We start from the raw sequence: 20,451 nt of genomic DNA, 5'->3' as shown, positions 1-20,451 counted from the left end.
ACTAAGTGTTAAAGGATCAGTCCTAGTCCAGTCTGGATCTATCTCAGACCCTTGGCAAATAAAATCCTGACTGGACTAGGACTGATCCTTTAACACTTTATTTGTGCTGTTTTGATCTCACTGTAGTTAGTTTAGTCAAATATTATGGTGTGGGTGTTCAATGTTGTGTATACCACTTTCAATAAAGAACAGTAAATACAATCATGTAGAGCCCAGGATGAGTAGCTATTGGTGTTACAACAGTTAATGGAGATCCAAAAATGATATAAATATATAATTATAGTAATAATGATGATAATAGAACATGGACATTAACCAATGTGAATATACACATAAGTATTTTCTCAGTAAGTGTTCAGCTACAGTAAAGCTTTCCTATCCAGCTGTTAAATGCATATTCTGCTTAGGCCCCACTCTAATTTAATGCATTAAAAACTGATTGAATGGGAAAAGGGTTACAATTTGGGGCCTCATTCTTGTTTTGCCTGGGGCCCTCAAAATCAGTAATTCCACCCCTGATGGTAAGGAGATAGTGAGGATGGCGGTTTTGAGCTCTTACTCTCACGGGAGCGCTCCTTGCCCCTGAGGATCAGGCTGGAAACATGCTGCTCTCGCCGATGCCTCTCCTGCTCCTTCTCCTGCTGGTTCTGCTGCTGCTGTTGCTGCTGCTGTTGCTGCTCCAGACGACGCTCCTTTTCTGCAAGTTCCTGCTGCTGTTTCATGGCCTGGAGCTCCTGCTGGAGCTGAGAAACACACAGGTCTCAAGTCAGCATGTAGAGATCACACCGATAAATATATTTTAAAAACGACAGTGACTTTGGTGAACTTCTGCAGTTTTTATTTGGTTGTGATGGACTATTCTGTAGTTGTCTATAAAAACACCACCCGACCTTGCTGTGCTGAGTTGTCTTTTCTTTTCTGCATTCTGTAATGTTGTCCTGAGCTATAATGTTTTTCTACTGATCTGCACTATGCCATACTGTGTTGTGCCATGCTGTTTTCTACACTGTGGTGCTGTGTTGTGCCACTGTGCGCACTGCTGTGCCGTCCTCCAACTGTTGTACAAGTGCAATGCTGACCTTGAGGTGCTCCTGGAGCTGAGCCTGGTGCTGACGGGTCAACTTCTCATGCTGCTTCTGGAACTCGCTGATTAGTAGCTGCTTCTGGATCTGCTGCTGCTTCTGAATGAGGAGTAACTCCTGCTGCAGCTGCCTCTCCCATAATCCTGGGTCCGAGCCTGGCCCTAACATCCTCAGATCAGTGCGCAGATCCAAAGGAGATAAGGGCTCCACAGCCAATGGCACGTCCGGCTTAATGTCCACTGTAGCCCACGGAGTGGGAATAAAAAGAGATTTGTCAGTCCGTTAATTGTACCTTTACCATTCAAATCAAGCGACCATAGGTAGCTGTGTATAGTACAGCTGTATATTACTGCAAAACAAAGCATGTTCTGAGTTAAGGAGGACAGGACAATTAGGATTCTAAAAATGACGCAGGCAGTTGAAAAAATCAGTCAGAAATTAGGAGATTCTCAGAAACCTGCAATTATAATAGTGTCTATAAACAAACACAGGATCACATCCATCAGGAAAGAGTCTACTGGGAGCAGCTGTATACCACACTCAATGAACATTTGGCACAACATGTTGGAGTGGTCATTTAAAGTATTTACATGAATCCTATCTTCCTACTGTCTTATAAATAAATAAAGGGAGTCCTTCTCCCCGTCTCTACCAGAACATCAGATATCCCTTCTTAACATAAATGATTAAAGGCAAAGTAGTTTGTTGTGAGCCTGGAACCCCCATGTGTTTGTGAATTCATGTTTCCGGTGATCTTTCTCTCATCTCTGTTCTTGTGTGCAGACGCTGCAATGCGTGCATCGGTAAGAACTGCCTTTGTCTTTGACAGCTACCTCCATTATAAATAATTGCCAGGTACAAACTGAGAGGGCATCCCTTTGGTCTCCAAGCTCTATATATAGGTTGTTCCACAGAGAAAATCGATTGCCTGTAAAGAACATAGGAGACAGGGCTACTTCATCTCTCTAGTCCATAGAGGATGATTAGTGACTGTACAATATTTTTCTATTTCTTTTTACGCTTCTGTTTTCATGCACATTAATGTGAATCCCTGCTACGATAAGAATACTTTTATGTCCCAAAATCACATCTTTGAACCATTTTTAGCTATAAAAAAAAAGTATTCAGGCCTATAAAAATGTTAGTTCTGATCATGATGTGACACTCAAGGAAGGGTACGCATTGTCCAGACTGTATAATGTGTCTTCCATTTTGAGACCAGAGTAGTATTCAAACCTACTTAAAATTCCAGTGGCTGGAGGGAGATTTATTAAGTGCATTCATTGCCGTAATCTTCTCAAGGGTCACATTTGAGGGAACAAATACAAGCGATGTTACTACACCACCTGTTTGCTGGAAGCATGACAGAAAACTAACACATTACAATTTATATGTTCACAGAAATAATCTTGTGTTGATCAAGTTATGCATTCATCCTCATAAACTATAATAAAAATGCCAATAAAAAGGAGTTTGAACCTGCCAAAAGAAGCAGCGTCAGTCTACAGTAGCCATCAATTAAGAAGCAGTGCCCTCCTGTTCACTGACGCTGTGAAGCTCACTGGCGCCCATTTGTTTTTTCATGTAGCCTGTTTTTCATTGCCACCATTCCATGTGTATGCGGCGGTGATGATTATAAATAGAAACATAAAAGCAAGTGGCGCAATCCTGGTCTGTGACAACCCCCACACCCTAGTATCCACCACCCTAACTTGCCGCTGCCATGGCAACGCCGGCGACGTAATTATGTCTCCCCATCCTGCAGATATCGAGTCTCACTGCATGTCATCTCCTGCCTACGGTGGCAATGTGACATGTTGACTATTATATCAGCCTTTCAGCTCTTATATAAGAAAGGAGTCCCCAGCAGAGGGAGAGGGAGAGAGAGAGAGAGAGAGAGAGAGAAAGCATTACAAAACCCTCCAACACACACACACACACACACACACACACACACACACACACACACACTGTAGAGATTCGGTGGCTAAGTGATAACTTGTCTTAAAACATGTTCAAAGAGTGAAGACAGCTAGAGGGGACTCCGGTGCTGTAATTTTTCTCTCTGTTCTAAAAACAGCTCCAATCAAATGACAGAGGAGGGCAACGGCTCAGCAGGCGCAGAGAACAGGCACCTGTAGAACAAACCCCTCTCTCCTGACAGGGAATATTAATCTTAGCTTGTAAGTACTTGACAAAGGATTCTTTTGTAGCGGGCGCTGTTCCAGGAGCAGCCGTGAACCTGTGAACCATTGAAGGGCTCAGACAGTCAGACAGCCTTAGTGCTACTTTTGCGTAATGGACCTAAATATAGCAACAAAAAAACACCTGCTGCCTGAGAGAATTCACCACTGAGATGTCTAATTAATCTCATATTTCATTTTGTACCCTCACTGTGACTGGCATTAAGGATCTCTACTTTGATCAGCACATCAAGCTGATCCTCCAACAGAAAATCTCAGACAGTGTTTCAACAGGATAGGAAGTGGGGAGGAGGCTGTATGAAATGGCCCTTGAGGTAACCACAACAGCCTCATGTGCCTGTTCTGCTCTTGTTCAATCTCTGTCCACTGTGAATGACAATGTTGAACATAATAAGGTCCTAAAGGTAGGTGGACATTGTTTGAGTTCCACTGAAGCCTCCACCTAATTTCCACTCTGCAACTCACATTTCTCATGATCGGCATTATTCTCTCTGTGCTGATTGAAACAGAGAAAAGGTCAAAATATTCCTCTGTCAATGTACTTTACTTAGCCACAGAATACATTAGACCTACGTATCTACTGCCACAAATTTACAGTTCACCCTGAAACTACCCAAAACTGAAATCTGCTGTTTCTGTATTACAAAAATAATCCCTAAGCAGAGGAGAATACGGAACCACCAGTAACTAGGGCTAAATATAAAAGCTTTTCTGAGCAGGGTCTTAATATAGACAATGTGCGAAAGACTGTCACAGTTGTGAGGCCGCCTGCTCAATTTAACATGGGCAAAAATAAAAGCGCAGTGTTGCATTTATGTAACTTTCGGGTCACTTTTGAAATGATCACTCACAAAGAAGAGGCTGAAACTGGTATTACAGTGCCATTGGCGAGCACGACCCTTGATATGAATACTTTTTTTTCGAGTGAAAGTGAGGTGCCTCCTGATTGGTGGAAAGTGCACAAAAGTGTCTCTAGGCACTGGTAAACAAGAGATTTATGAATGACAGGTCCAGAATTTGTTTTTAGCACAAGGGAGCGACAAGCACCCTGCCCCATGCCCAAATTCCTCCCTGTGGAGGGCCTGCCAAGGGGGGATAGGGTGACTCATGGCCTGTGACCACACTCCCACTGCAGCATCGCACTGCTAGTGTCCCCAAAGTGTTTATTTCTATAACCGATCTGCCTCTCATTAGCCTTGGTGGTGGTTAGAGTGACAATCACAGCCTTAATTTGAGATGTTGGATGGCTGTCTTTTTTTTTTTTGCCTCAGGCCACATTAGCAGACTTTCCGCCCTGGAGAGAGAATGGACAAACATCACGTGAGGTGTCTGAGATACATAGATACATATAGTAAAACATTAACAACATAAGTCATTATGCAAGCTCGTATTGGACACCATGGAGCACCATGACATTTCAATTAAATCTTTGTTTTTCTTAATCCCGCTAGCACATAAACTGACAACTAATGTGAGAAAGGAGTTATTGAAATTGTAAACATTACCTGCAGACTATAAAAGGTGCAGCTATTCTTACACGGTAACAAGTTAGTTTGTACCGAGAGGTACTGTTTGGTGTCACTGGATAAGGCTAATCATATTCAGATTTTATCAACAACAACAAAAAAAACGAATGTTGTGTTTAGTGTTGAGTTGTTGGAGTATTCTAGTACATTACATTCAGTTCTACTTACTAAAACAAATTGTGTGTATCCTTGAGATCTAACAAACATGTTGAGTGCACTTAAATATTTGTAAAGAGGATTTTTAAAGTATTTTAAGCCCTGCATTGTTTATATCCATGTTTACTAGCTAGCAATCTTTCCCTGTCTTTGCTGGCACATTGTGCTGCTGTGGTCAAACCCTCCACAGGGAACCTTTAACAATTATTAACATACATGTTTATTCAGGCATTTAGGCTTAGTAGAGTTGTTTTTCCAGTAATAACACCGCACACATTGAATATGCACTGGTAAAGCAATTTCTTTGCCGTTCATAGTATGTTGCTCTGAATTATTTTACTGATGCTAATATTGTTGTTACAGTTTTGCAATTGCTACATTTGCCAGAAGTTAAAAAACAACACAGATCATAAATGTTAAGAATCATATATATGATTTACCTTGCCATTAGCCTCAGTTTCAAATATTTAGTATATATAAATAAACAGTATAAAAATGCATGTAAATATTTTGTTACATATGGTTACAGGTTGTTACGGTTAGGTAACCAGCTTTTAAAAGTTTCCTCATAAATCCTAATTTTTTGGCTCAAACTAATTAAGACTAGTATAACCCCCAAAACATCCCCATAATTTTAAGTGTATTTCACTATTAGTACTAGGCTTGTTTTCCAGTGAAACATATTAGTGTCTAAAGGACAGGTGTTGACAGCATCTTGAACCAATGTCAAATTTACCATGGATCATCATCTTTATATAGTGTATATTTTATTAATGAAATATCAGTTTTGGTAATGTGCATATTGGCACACTTTGTGTTTACACTTCAAAATGGTTGCATGTTGTATGCATTTCGCGTGCACTAGAGAAGGGTGCTGATCTAAATTCCCTGTCTGACAGTATAAATAGAACCAGAGATACAGAAGATGTTTGAGGGCAAAAATAAGCTGATGCTTGGGACTGCAATGTGGTGCTGGATCTCTCATTAAGTGCCTTGTTATTTTGAGCAGCTGGCATGTCTAAAGCAAGAAACAGGTCTTTATTTTTAAGACTCAGGCTCGTCCTTGCAGCTGAGCCAGAGCTGCGGCTTTCAGGCTATCTGCTAACAAAGTGAGCTGAGCTGAACCACCACGGGCCTTTCACTGAGGGGAGCCAGGAGTCCAGTCGCTCCCGTCCTGCCATCAGACCAAACCATCTCACAAAACAACTACACACAAAATGACATATACTTAATCTCTATCCATGCAAAAAAACAGGGGGGGACCCAGAAAACTGTAGGATAATTAGCCCTTCTGATAAGACCTTTTTAAATCATTGTCTTATCCTCTGTGGACAACATTGGCACCAGATCCTACAGTCAATAAAATTCCTAATAAATAAATCACAAAGAGTCAGTTGCCTTAATGCCATGAGCCACAGCGAACCCTTCAACCAGAGGAAAAGCATTCCTTTGCATAACTGATAAAACACAAGCCATTAACTGTGCTTTACTACGACATGCTTATTAAGAAAAAGTCAAATGTATTTTCAGTTAAGCTTTATCTTCAACACCCCTCACCTTCACCAAATACCAGTGGTTTAAAATAACTTTTAACTAACTAATTACTTCATTCTTATAATCAGAAACTGCAATACTGAAACAAAATCTCATATTCATTTGTATTATTTTGCATGGCCTCTTTAGCAGTGAGCACTTCCAGTACACGCAGTGAGGCAACCTGAATGGATACAGGATACAGAAAAAAGGACTTGAAAGGTGCAGCATTGTCATTGTCTAAAAGGTCCCTATTGAAGGGAGCTTGCATGATATTTTACATAATATTTTGCACTCGGGGGAACTAATTAGTTTTCCCTTGTTGGAGAGCCCAACTGAGGGCTGTTTTTGTCAGAACACTGATGATTGATGATGACACTAATCAAAATAAAAATGGGATTAAGCCCTTTATTTTCATGTTCCACTTGAAATGTAGCAGCAGAGAAGTAGAATATCATATATGTCAAGAACTTTGCTTTTCACACAATTCATCAACACACTATTTAGCTGACACAAGGATCATTTCACCAACAATATTCGTGACAATAGATTAATATGCTAAAACATTAATGCACAGCACATAATAAACTGGCTCAACGGGAGTGCGTCTGCTCTACCAACACATGACATCCAGTAAACTCAAAGGCATCCTGGGGTAGCATTTTTAGACAGATAATGTTAGTCACTGTCAAGTGATTTACTATAAAGTGGAAAGAACAAATTAAACAGGCAAATGACAGAATTCTCTATAAATATCTGTTCCAAACCACTGTTATATCAGGAGCATGCCAAGATGGAATGATAACGCGCAGACGCCTAATCTTAGCAGGCTAATACCATAAGCCGAAAATAACTCACCTAAGAATAGCTGACCCACAGAATAAGCAAGGAGCCCGAATTCAGGAGCTCGGTATATCTGTTGTTTGGCTCACAGGCCGCTACGGCAGTTGAAGAAAGCCCTGCTCCTGTAGCCTGATAGTCACATAACTTGCTCTATTGAAAGAGATGGAATGTGTCATCTCCCTGTCATCCTCCTGTCTTATTTTTAAATCTCCTCACGCTTAGCCCACTGCCTCTGGATGTTTTCAGTCACCCGTTTTGCTTGCCTGAAGTCAGACTCAAGGGGCTGTTTTTTTGTCATTTTGATGTGAGTGTTTTTAACTTTAACACTAACAATACTGAGTTAACAATCGATGTAATCCACATCTAACAATTAGTTTAAATTTCACAACATAATGTTATCCCCTCTTGCTGTTGGCTAATTTTACATAATGTCTTGACAACTCAAAGGTCATAGTATATTTTTCAGTAAATGAAGCACTCACATGACAGTACTTTCTCATTACACATGCTTCTCAGCAACTCACATGACAAATGTTTTTCACAGAGCTTCCACAGAGCACAGTGCTTCAACTTTGAACTAAATTCTGGAGACAATTTTCACATTTTATCAATAGCCACATGCTGAAAAAATCCAATCCAAAAAATCCATGCAAATAAGGTGTGACTCATCTTGAGTCAATACAGTGAATAGACGTTAGTCATACTGATGTCAGCCATGTACACTTCAATTCAATTCTCAGGTCAAAAATAGAACAGTCAATGTCTGTGGTATCTCAGTTGTCCCCTCCGTATTTCAGTTTTTTCCTGTTCCCTGAAAAGTGCACATTGAAATGGAAGCTCACAAAACACAACATCTCTTTCATGTTCACAGTGACTCATTTCAGGAAACTAGAGCATGGGAATACTGTTAACACATTTCCTCATTTTAGTAGAAAAACAACATTACATGTTACATATATTAGGATAAACAGCACTTTTTAACTCATTACAAGGCATCCTTTCCAACACAGATTAAGGTAACAATCCCACTGAGAAAGACAAATCACAAAGCAGCGTTTACCATCACAAGAGCAAATACCTTGATTCAGGAAGAAGTGCCTGATCCTACCACACTGCTGTGCTGAGAAGCTTTGAGTTCTCTTTTCACAAAGAATGAGAGACCGGCTGAGCGCAAAGAGTTGAGAGTAAGCGAGAAGGGAGAGAGTGAACGTGTGCGAGAGAGGCACAGAAGATAGTGGAGAAGTAGGAAGAGATTCAGGGATAGAGGGGAGGACAGAGAGTGGAATGCAAAGAAGGGGGCGGAAAGAAGGATAAAAACTGAGCTTCCTCAAGAGGAGTAGAAACACCGGGCTGTGTGATCACCTGAGTTGTTCACGTTGTGCATCTTGCTCTGCTTGGGGAGCTGCTGGTGTCCAACGCGCCGTTCTGTTGTGGAGAAACTTGACTCGCCCTCGTAAATCGTCTGCAGCATACTCCACTCAGCGCTCAGGTCTCATTGCAAGCCTTGCGTTTCCTGTCACCAAGAGCCACCCCTCAGCCACTCAGGGGAGAGACCACGACAACAAGCAACTCTCTCCCTTCCTCTGCCTCCTCCTCTGATAAACCACTCGCACTGTAGAGCAATAACACAAACTGCTCACTGCAGGGTTGCCACTCTCACGGTGTCCTGCTTCAGTCTGGTCCAAATACTAACACAGTTTTAGGAGTCCAGCTTTTTTCCCCCCTCTCTTATCTGCTTCTCTCCCTATTTCTCTCCAGTCTGTGGATTTTTCTCTCCTCAGCAAAGTGTCTGAGCAGAGAGTGAGAAAAAATGTAAAGCTGAGTTGCTAGGAAAGCCGTGTACTATGCACTGAGCACTGAGCACCTCGCTGAGGCAGTAATGCAAGCCAGAGAGGGAGCAAGCTTCATTTGCATGTGAATCAACAACTGCGTGGCCCACAGGTGACAGAAATAGAACAATGGCCAGCCCTGGCTAAAAATAGGTCAGGCAAGGCGCGGGGATTGGAGCAGCATTGATGCGTTTAAAAATACCACACCAAACACAGCTGTCTTCTTCAGCTCCTGCCAGAAGGCATGTCTCCTGACTCCCTCTCTGCAGATGGAGGCTTGATCCCCCCCCCCCCCCCCCCCCCCCTTTCTGATTTGTTGAACTAGTCTCTCGCACTCAATCTATTTATGTCTTCATTTTGTTCTCTCAGGTACATAGGGGGAATGAACCATTTCTGCCTTGATGTTCCGAAAACAAGGTACATTTTAAGTTACAGTACCTCTGTGCAGTTACTGTGAAAGGTTTTATAAAACGGCTGCTATGTGATTCACAAAACAAAAAAAAATTTGGGGGGGCGAATAGTACAAAAAAATTATGATGATGTATTCAATCAAATACAAATGCAGTGTAATTTAGGGATAAATCTTCATTTGTGACAAAAATAAAAACCCCAATATGATGTGTTGCGAGCCACCAAACGAACCCTGTGTTCATTTAAGACTCAGAGTGTAACCTCACTGCATTAACTCAGTGTATGTGCGGGGTTTAGTGTGTATCCAGGGCAGTACTGCTACTCAGGAAGCATGCTTTCAGCTAGCCAAGGAAGCCAACTGTAAGATGCCATAACAGCATGATCGCAATTACATAAACCTTTCAAACTGTGTCAAGAACACCTCTTCAGGATTACACATCCCATTTCCTTGAAACACCCTTGATGCTGTATAATGGGGGATTTTCAAATTACAAACAAAGCCAACACATACACATCTCAAGAACTTAAATACAGAATTTTGAGCACCATGTTGCTATATAGTAGGTCTTTTTCTATCTTTAACCACTTGCTCTATCTTTATCTTTCCTATATTTCTCTGCCAACTGTGCTTATTGTTAAGCACCAAAACACCAAAGTAACTTCCTTGTATGTGTCAACCTACTTGGCATTAAAGCTGATTTTGATTTTTAATTAATATGACACCCCGAACTGGCCAAGATCCATAGTTAATATAATCTGACTCCAGCCCATAAAAGTCAAGTCAAATGTTCTATCTGACCACTGATGCAGGGCTGGGTTTGTGGCCAAGCAGACTGTGCCTTTAAATTTTTCATCTTCCTTCATAATTTGACCTGTCCCCCAGCCAGGGGCGTGGAGCCAGCACTGCTATTTTTAGGTCTTGAGCTCTGACGACTGGGCTACAGAGACACAGAGAAGGAGTTTTACTGTGTTGTTTCAGCTGGACAAACATTTAACCCCTCAATCCTTTTATCACAGCACAACCAAGAAGTCAAGAAGGAAATGCACAGCTTGCAGGCTCGCCCCAGACGTAAAACATCTACCCATGTATGATATTGTGCTACTTTATTATTCATAAACAGAGACAACAAGAGGACTGTGCATGAATTTGTTTTGATTCTTTACTACTTCTCTGTAATAACAAAAACACAAATTAATTATCTTATTAAAATATTTGAGAATGATTTTCACAAACAGAACAATGTGACAAATCTATGAAGAAATAATTACTCCATTCCCTTTAGTGACACATTTTAGTCAAACAGCATTCAACTCGGATAAGATGTGTGAGAGATAACAAGCCTTCAAGTCCAAGGTAATGATGGCTAAAGACCCAGAGCTCCATCTGTCACAGTATCTGTCAGAGCAGGCAAGCTCTGACCCTGTGGGCTGACCACAACATAGACTAAGGCAAACTTGATCAAAAGATGAAGTCACATGAATGACAATAATTATGACCATGCAATAACTAAATATATGACACGACAATGTAATTTTGTCTGAATCTTAACTAAAGGTCAAAACATATTTTGCAATGTTCCTGTTCCTATGATTTTCCACTATTACACAATAAAAAAACAATGAATGCTGCAAACTTAAAGAGACTATTTTTGCAATTTAATTTTGATCATTCATATCTGGATTAGTTTTATTTTTTTATTTGTCAATTGGTTGTTTAGAGAATGTACTGCACAATATACATACTACATATGTGTGCTTTATTTTTCTTACAAAAAGGTATAAGAAATCCTCGGTCAAGCTGACCTACTGCTCTTCACATAAAAAAAGGCACAGAGACATTTCAGTGGGACATGTTAGCAGCGATTAACCTACACTTTTTATTTATAACTAGCTTCCTGAGGCTGATGAGGGATTGTGGGATTGGAAATAGCTCAGTCCAATAGGCAGGGTCCAGTAAACCTGCAATGTGGCAAGCCCATTATAGCTCCTGCTGCGTCACTGGCGGCCTTTGTCTACTTTAGTCCTATTAAAGCATTTAAGTGTGAACGTCAGCGTCCCTGCTGGAGAGCCACTCTCTGGGGCCAGGGCTTGACTGTCTGTCACCTCCCTCATATCAAACACAAACTCTGTGTGTGCCTGTGTGTGTGGGTGTCTGTGTACGTGCGTGTGTGTGTATATTTTGACATCAGAGCACTGATGTGGAGTGGGGGAATATTAGAGATGAGGGAACAAGTGGGCCAAACCAGTGAAGTGCCCCTAGCACTTTCCAAATTTCAAATGAAAGGCCATTATAACCTTTTTCAAAGAGCAAGGCATGTGTGTATACACACTATAAAAACATGTAACCATACACACATCATGATTGTGTTATTTATTCCAAATTAGTGAATTCAAATGATCTATTGGGACTAGAAATATAACAAAGAGATACTTCCTGCCATGGTACTTCAGCTCTTTTCGTTCTATTTAGAGAAACTGTGGTCAGAACCTAGGGACTTGTTTTTTTCTACCAAGTAAGCATACTCACATTACCACAATTACTGTACCAGTTCCAAATCAACTCCCGAGTTCTGTGGCTTAATCACCATAGCACTGCTGCCTTGTGACACACTGTGCATGATGAAACCCAGCAGGGAGTCGGACTGAAGAAGGAAGGGAGCTGAACTGAAGTGTAACAGATACGAGGGGTGGACAAACACCACTCCATAACTAATTTGATCTGGCTTGAAAATGTTTTGTTCCCCTTAATAGCGGATGATCCTTGTGTAGGAGGAAATGAGTCAGCCATGTTTTGTTTTTCTATGTTTTCTGAACTTCAAGCCCTCATGTATCTCTATGGGGGAGTTTCTATTGTAAAATAAACTGATCAGAGAGTGACTCTCATAACCCTTTACACAATCCTAATCAATACACATGCTTATTAGAATCTTTTTTAATGAAATTCTTTATGCACGTCTCTGACTTCCTACCAACTGCTTGTCTTCCTGCCTGTGTGGATGCAGAATTTCATCATGCCACCCTGGGAGGACTCTGGCGGATGTGATCATTGTCAGGTGCTGATTTCTCCAGTCAGAGGGGATGTTCCTCCCAAGAGAAGGGCTGCTTACTAACAGCAACTTCTGACGTAACCATGTCCCCTACTGCCCGTCCCCTGAGTTTCTTCTCTCTAGAGGCCAACCCGCAGCTCTCGGGGCAGCCCTGGTACAGGAGGGAAATCACCTCTACAGACCAATTACCTCAATACCCGCCATCTTACTTTCATCAGCCCCTGATGAGTCACCATTGCTAACTGTCGAAGATTTCCTGGAATATTTTAGGGAGTGGAGCCATGGCACACTGCTGACCCAGTCTCTTTATGTGGACTACAGTATGCTCTGTTGGCAACCAAGTTCAGCCATTCTACCTGCTAAAAGCTAGGGGTAAAGTTTTGTCACTTCAAACAGCCCATTTTCTCGTTACCTTGCGGTCGGTCTCATAAAAGCACAAAGGCACTACAACTGTTGATTTGATGGTAAAATCCAATTAGCCTGTACATCTGGATGTGTTATGTGAGCGTGTTTCCCCACTAATGATTTGGGCGCTCTTGCTTTTATTGGGTTACTGTGTCTGGCATCCTGTGGAATTTCCTGTTGGACTTTCAGGGTGATATAGAATGCACTTAACAGGTTGGATCAAATAACATGAAAAAGCATTCAAAGGCAGTCATGTTTGGTACTTACTCTTGAAACATTGCCAACAAAGTTTTGCAATGCAGCTAATAATAACACTGTTATGTGGAGCCCATGCAGCTTTATGTGTTACATAAAAAAGACAGAGATGGTGCTATTCAAAGAGAGAGATGAATCAACATCCTTAAAAGTAAAAAATCACTTTTAGAAAATGTGTTCATCTGCTGTGAACCTTCATTTGAGATTTGATAGACAGGCTGAACCTTAATGGAATTCCAAAAGAGCAAAAACACAATTTCAAAGCAATTTCAAAGCATCCACTTATTGTGCACTGACCTTGAGGTCAGTTTACTTTCTAACTTTGAATAGGTCCCTGATGGCGTGCCTTCATCTGCTGCCATAGGCTTTCTAAAAATAGATGTGGAACACAAAGGCACACTGGAAACAGAGGGCAGCTCTCAGTATTTTTACTAATCAATGTGCTCATCTCTGCTGGAAACCATTGATCCACTTTTGGTATTAAATTGACCATGTTGTTGTACAACTTCCACTCTACATCCATTCATGACAAGCCCACTTTATGTTCCACGTTGTCCCCCTTGCACAGTACCTTCTCTCAAAGCAACACAAATGACCCTCTAACGGCATTCTAACACCAAAATGCTTAGCATGGATTAAAGCCCTTGAAAGATCATTCTTAATGTCAGCTGGCACTGGCATTAACCAATTAAGATGAAGCAGGAAAACTTTTCTGTCTGAAACCACAGTGTGCCGAATCACTGCATCAGTGGCTCTTAGCTCTACATCACTAGTATGCTTGCAGAAGTCAAATGCTTCTTCGTATCAGACAAACACATAGGCTCAAACAGACACATGTGACTTTGATGGAACCCAGCCAAGTTTAGCTGACCTTAGCAAATCCCTGAGGAGATTAATAAAAACAAAGGTTCTGAGGCATCCTTCCAATCCACATCCTGCTAGTCAAACCCATTTATGAGTGGATAATCATAGCATCATCCCTCCCAAGTGCCTTGGAGCTATTATCTTGATATAATAACAAAATATATATTTTTGGTATTACCGCAGCTTTTGAGAAAACACATTTTACGCGCCTTGTTTGTCCTTTGGCAAAATACCAGAATTTTTATATAAGGCACAGGAAAATACAGGCAGCTTTCTCCCAAGTTCCAGATTTTCCTTTAAAGGGACAAATCTCACTTCAGTGACCTGAATATGTAACCCACACTTATCAAGAAATAACCAGTATAACATCATGAAAACTGTAGTTTAATAATAGGTTGTGCTTACTGCTTGACTGCTATTCTGGATTTGTCAATGACCTTTAAAGACTCAAGCAAAACTCCATTCATGGATTTTAAAGGTCCATCTAAAGAAGTGCAACAGGAAATCTAGTTTACTATGGGAAGGGTGGGCTGATGCTCATTGTCCGAGCCACTTCCACCTACGCCACCACTTCTTTACTTGACCACTGTACAGTCACAGTACTCTCCTCCTGTGGTGTCTCTAAGGCCCAGTATGCAACAATACCTCTGAAAAATAGCTCTTCCTATGATTATTAAGGTATTGCTATGCATACCAGGAAATGTCCCACAGTGCACCCACCACCTCTGTTACAATGTTAATGTCTGGACTGCTCCATATGCATAAACATGAAGAAGCACCACATGTATTTTTAATTGCATTGCTAGGGTGACCTTAAGTTTCTGGATCTTTTTACAGCTTCATATTCATACACATTTCTTCCACCACAGTAACAAATTCACCAGGATGAGCTGTCATATTCTTATGCAGTAGAAGTTACTGGTTTAATTTATACAAACTCCCAAGTACACTGTAAACGCAATGTCCTACTTTTGCAGTTCCTATGAGAGTGCCTAAACAAGTCAAATAGCTCCCTGTTTCCTTTCTCCCCTGAGAGGTAAAGGCATGGTTCAGCGGTCATCTTGCTTGTTTGGTGGTAAAACAATAGTGCTACATTTGCTTCAATCACGGATAGATTTCTTGTGTGGTGTAAGTATTCAGCCGCAGTCTGAATCTCTCTATCTTTATTTTAGATCAGTCAAATCACTTTTATACGACAGTGATGCATTTATGTTGTAATTTAGTTTGTGTCATTTCATGGGTTGTAATAATGAAGATATTACAAATTCCTTATACGTCTATTTGCCTCTACAATCAGTTCTCCTATTTGTGAGTCTCATCAGCTTGATTGAGCATGGGAAGCGTAGAGGTAACTAAGGCAGCAGGACTTGTTATTGGGTGACACTGTGCAAGCAGGGTAAAACCCCTGGTGGACCCTTCAGCAACAGTGCACCCTGCAGGTTTCTTGAAACAGGAACAAGAAAAGAAAAAACTAAGAATGGCTAGAGATGTTAGAGAAATATTAATGTGGACTTTCCACAGAAAACTCAGAGGACCAACTGGACTCAAGAAGAGAAAATGTTGCAAAGACACTCACTCTGCAAACAAATATACATGCACAGGCAAACACACACATACATGCACATGCAATTATACAAGTGCACACAATTTCACATAGCAATGCCACCATGCTGTGCTTGGGAGTGGCTGCAGCGTTCCTGACCTCTGCCTTTCATCTCAGATCCAGTAACCATACTGACTTTTCAACCCCGCCCCTTTGATAACACAGAGCCTGACAAGCTTTGACTGTCACTTTTATAAAACATGTAGAGATTTCCAGCACAAAAACTGTGATCTCCTCAAAGCAGCGTGTGAAAAAAACTGAAATGATTTTGAGAACATGGAAGTTTCCTTTTTAAGTACAAAGTATGGAGATTCCTACCTTTAGAGCACAATAGATCTGATAAATGAGAAAAAGAAAAAAAAACTCCAGGCATCTTCTTTCTGTTTTTTTGGTCTGCTCATTGATGTAAGATGCCATTCAATTATTTTATTCTGTGCTTTTAAACACATCTAAAGGCCATTAGAAAAACATCCTTTTCAGTCACACTGTCATTTTCTGTACTAAATGAACATGATGTTTCTTTCAAGCCTCCTCTTTTGGAAAACTTACATTTTGTCAGCATCTTTGCTGAGATAATGCCCCTCAAAGCTGCAAAGGAGAATTTAGAGAATGCTCTAATGTTGTCACCTCAAAAGGGGTAAAATTTTCTGTTTTGGAAACAGATGGGCTGGTAACCCCTTTCACACCTATCTGGCCACAGGGACCTTTACAATGGCTCTGCTCTTAGATATCCAGGCAGTGTGTCCAATCTCTGTGTAATTCCTGGATCCGTTTGTTCTGCACATTTCACGCCAAGTGGGGAAGGGTTGAAGCAATGACCTCCTGTAGTCCTCATAACTCACAGGATGGGCTGGGAGAGGTGGCAGGTACCCACAGATGAAAGGTAACAACAAAGAGATCTTTACCATGACGCATGGCAGTGCAGTCTGGGACCTAGAGGATGATGAGATGGCATGGAGTGACAACTAGTGCGCCTGTGAAGTCTGAAGTTTGTCTGTTTCTACCATCAGGGAAAAAGGCCCTACCTTGTGACAGCTCAGAGACAATCTGCCTGTTAGGCTAGGCATATCAAGAACTCTTAAGCATCGCTCATTAATCACCTTCATTGATTTCACCATGCAGATTTGACAGACCAGGATGGAGTGCACTCTCCATGGCGCCTGTCAATGGGCATACTGACAGATAATTAGATGGGTAGGCCTATAAGTAGATAGGCAAAACACATATTTCAGGTACAAATAAACTTTGAAAAATAGCAAATCTTTTACAAAATCTCAGTTGACCAAAGAATAAAAAAATGCATATGTTGCTTTAGCAAAAGCCACAGCATATTAATCTATCATGAATACTAGAGACAGGAGCCTTAAATCTCCCCATTTTTCATCCACACAAGAGGCCTCTCAAAGACATGAATGATTCATCTCTTCAACTCCATTTGGAGAGGAAGTGAAAACAAATGGAGGTAGGTCTCCCCAGAGAGCCCGGGGGTCTACAGTGGGCCTGGATGAACAACACTGAGAACACCGGGCTAAACCCACCAAGCTCTGTGTCTCAGCTGCAACAGGAGCCAGATTCCCCCTCTGGGCCACTGCTCTCCTCCTACTATCTATATTGAGAGAAAAATAATCCTCACACATACACCACTACATACTCCTTTATTCACCAACAGCCCAAGTCCCAACTCTGCACCGTGAGAACACACCTCCAACTTTTTCACCCTGCAGGAGAGCTGGAGGAGATATATCAACAGGTTGGTTTAAGAATTGATTAAAAGGTAAGCAATGGAACTGCCTTTGAACAGAATTGATGTTCATAACTTGCACCTGCAAAAATAAATTGAACAAAAACAACAAACCCTAAGAGTGTGAGTGAGGGAAAACGTATTAAAGTCAGAATAGTTTTGTGGCACCTGGGCTACATTCAGATTGTCTGCACAATGCCTGCTGTACAGCCACACTCCCGCTTCCACTGGAGCAGCAGCGGCCAAGAACAGCAAAATAAATATAAGTGTGAAAATGACAATCCATTTCTTTTTCATGACAACACACTGAGATAAGGTCCAGGACTGCAATCCACGTGTTTAATCTCAAAATGCATTCAACACACATAGACTCAAAATCAGAACTTTGGGGCAATATAAAGATTATAAAAAATTGTATAAAGTTATATTACTTACATTTTCAGAGGTTTCCTAACAATGCAGATAATCAGTGAGTTTAGAGGCTTCAAGTGGACTAAGGCAGCATCATGAAGTATGTCCGTAGCTGCTCAGCAATGACACCTAGGCAGATGAACAGATCTTAGCTGACTGATTTCAGTCACCTGTGAATAGACTGTGCCACTGCCAGATCAACAAGGCTCGCACCTCCAGGGATGTTCCCTATAGACTGACACCAATCTGCTATGTTCCTTCCTATCGTGTCATTATTGATCTTGTTTTCAGATGTTGACAATATATTTCATTTTTGAAAATACAAGTTTATACAAGAAGTTAAATCATTTTCTAAATACAGAGCGATATGGCATGCGATATGTTGACTTATTAGAAAACATAAAACTCTACAAACCTCCAAATACGTGTACAAAGTTTTAACTAACGGTGACAATTTGTCCTGTTCTTATGGGTCCTTGTATGGATTACAGCAATGATAATCCGTTGGCAAACAGTCCTGACAGCCTTTTCAAAAGTGTTGTATTTCAAGACACATATAATTGCTAGTTTTATCCTGTCATTGAAGCTTGCTGTACTGTACCGATGGAGAGAACATAACAATGAGCCACTGCAGAACAGAGACCAGCACCTTCCTCTGGGCATCAACACCCCTCCTCCCACAAAAACTCACTGACCCAAACCCATTTTTTTCTGTCTAAGAGAAATGTCAAGTCCAGACCTAGAACGCGTCTCTTTGAAGGGAACATAGCAGCCAAATATAGCCCGCTAGCCTCTACGCCTCCTGTCATAAATCAGGCTCTACCGGTTCTGCTAACAGTGGTTAATTTTGGCCAACTGCCATATAGTCACTTACTGTTAAACACCGTAACTATACAAAGAAAATTATAAGCAAGCAGTTGAGTGTACACTGTTGCTTGGTAACCTAATGCCATGTTGGGGATTCATCTTGTTATGGAACAGAAAACACTTACAGCCAGCGCCAATAATAGATCCTGGACCACACATTAAAAAATAGTTTAATGGTGTCAACAAACGTGGCAAACATGAAGCTGAGAATCATATCATGAGAGATGCATGTTTAAGAAACAAATCTCATTTCTTAGTGTGTGTTTTTTAAAGATTTTTGTAAGTGTTTCTGTAATTGTGAGCACTGGTGAAATGATATAATTATTCTTCATCTGTCATTTTTCAAGAGAATTGATGGATAGAATGAGAGCTTATTTCTAAGTGTGAAATCCAGCTAAAGAAGTCGTTATGCTGACTGTCACTGGATGCTGGGTACTAATTACTAAAGTTGCTTTTAAGTATTTTGGATCATACAGAATTACACAAATTACCCCCTACCTAGGAACATGTGGATCATGACAGAACTGCAAGCGCTAACACTTAGATTTTTACCTATCACGGCACAGCAAGGACATACAACTTAAAAGTCATTATTGCAATGGTCCATGATTATGGTGGGGTTTAATATAGTTTTTACATGACAGTTCAACAAGGCTATCCTAACCATATCAGAAAATATCCCAATAGCCTACAATACATTGTGAGTCTGGTGTCTTTTGGGCATCATATATTTACCTGCTTTGTATATACAAAGGGTTCCATCATATAGTCTGTTCTGACTTTAGGGACTCATATTAATGTTCCATAATGTCTTACAGTATAAATTAATGAAATTATGAAGTAACATCAGACTACATGCATACATGAAAACTTACACAACCGCTTCATAATAATCATTGATTTCGTTTATAAATTAAAGTCCTTAAGTGCTTATACCTAACTTAAACAGCTATAACCTGCAAGCTCATAATAAGTTATGACATAATCTGAGGGTAATACAACGACACTCTGCGGTACTGTTAAGTGCTTTTAAGGTGTTATAAACAAATATAGACGCCCTGGTGTTAAAACAGCCTGTCAGTTTGAGATTCATTGTGAACTATTAATGCATTATGACATTTTCTGTCTTAAATGTCAAATAAATTTGAGCTCAATTATATTTAGGGAAGACATCATTTATTTTATGGAGGTTCTTGGTTTCTTAATTAGAACATGCAACCGTACTTCATTTACACCAATAAATGAGTAGCAAAAACACTAAACCTTGAGACTCTGGCTTAGCCAGTAAAGCGGGTGCCCATATCTCTAAGGAGAATCTGTAGTATACAGGTGCTGGTCATATAATTAGAATATCATATTTATTTCAGTAATTCCATTCAAAAAGTGAAACTTGTATAATGTATACATTCATTCCAAACAGACTGATATATTTCAAGTGTTCATTCCTTTTAATTTTGACCAGTATCTCAGAAAATTAGAATATTGTGAAAAGGTTCAATATTGAAGACACCTGGTGCCACACTCTAATCAGCTAATTAACTCAAAACACCTGCAAAGGCCTTTAAATGGTCTCTCAGTCTAGTTTTGTAGGCTACACAATCATGGGGAAGACTGCTGACTTGACAGCTGTCCAAAAGACGACCATTGACACCTTGCACAAGGAGGGCAAGACAC

At 40.6% G+C, this 20,451-nt stretch overlaps 1 protein-coding gene across 5 annotated transcripts in view; it reads right to left on the bottom strand.

Moving 5' to 3' along the window:
• The window catches only part of hdac9b (histone deacetylase 9b), an 89,553-nt gene that overhangs the window by 16,072 nt on the left and 53,030 nt on the right, over positions 1 to 20,451 (bottom strand). The window contains exons 1-4 of one of the 5 annotated variants that reach the window (XM_046044692.1): positions 17,935 to 18,001; positions 8,707 to 8,956; positions 1,080 to 1,321; positions 560 to 743 (exon numbers count right to left, since the gene is read on the bottom strand). In XM_046044692.1, the coding sequence (XP_045900648.1) occupies positions 560 to 743; positions 1,080 to 1,321; positions 8,707 to 8,815 (535 nt within the window). In that variant the 5' untranslated portion in view covers positions 8,816 to 8,956; positions 17,935 to 18,001. Of the gene's footprint in view, positions 1 to 559; positions 744 to 1,079; positions 1,322 to 8,706; positions 8,957 to 17,934; positions 18,040 to 20,451 lie in introns of those variants that run through there. The other 4 variants (XM_046044691.1, XM_046044696.1, XM_046044694.1 and 1 more) reach the window with 4 other exon arrangements.

The sequence above is a fragment of the Micropterus dolomieu genome, linkage group LG03, assembly GCF_021292245.1.
Source record: "Micropterus dolomieu isolate WLL.071019.BEF.003 ecotype Adirondacks linkage group LG03, ASM2129224v1, whole genome shotgun sequence".
NCBI classification, from domain to species: Eukaryota; Metazoa; Chordata; class Actinopteri; order Centrarchiformes; family Centrarchidae; genus Micropterus; species Micropterus dolomieu.
Note: the sequence above shows the minus strand (reverse complement) of the source record. Positions and strands in the feature narration are given on the sequence as shown.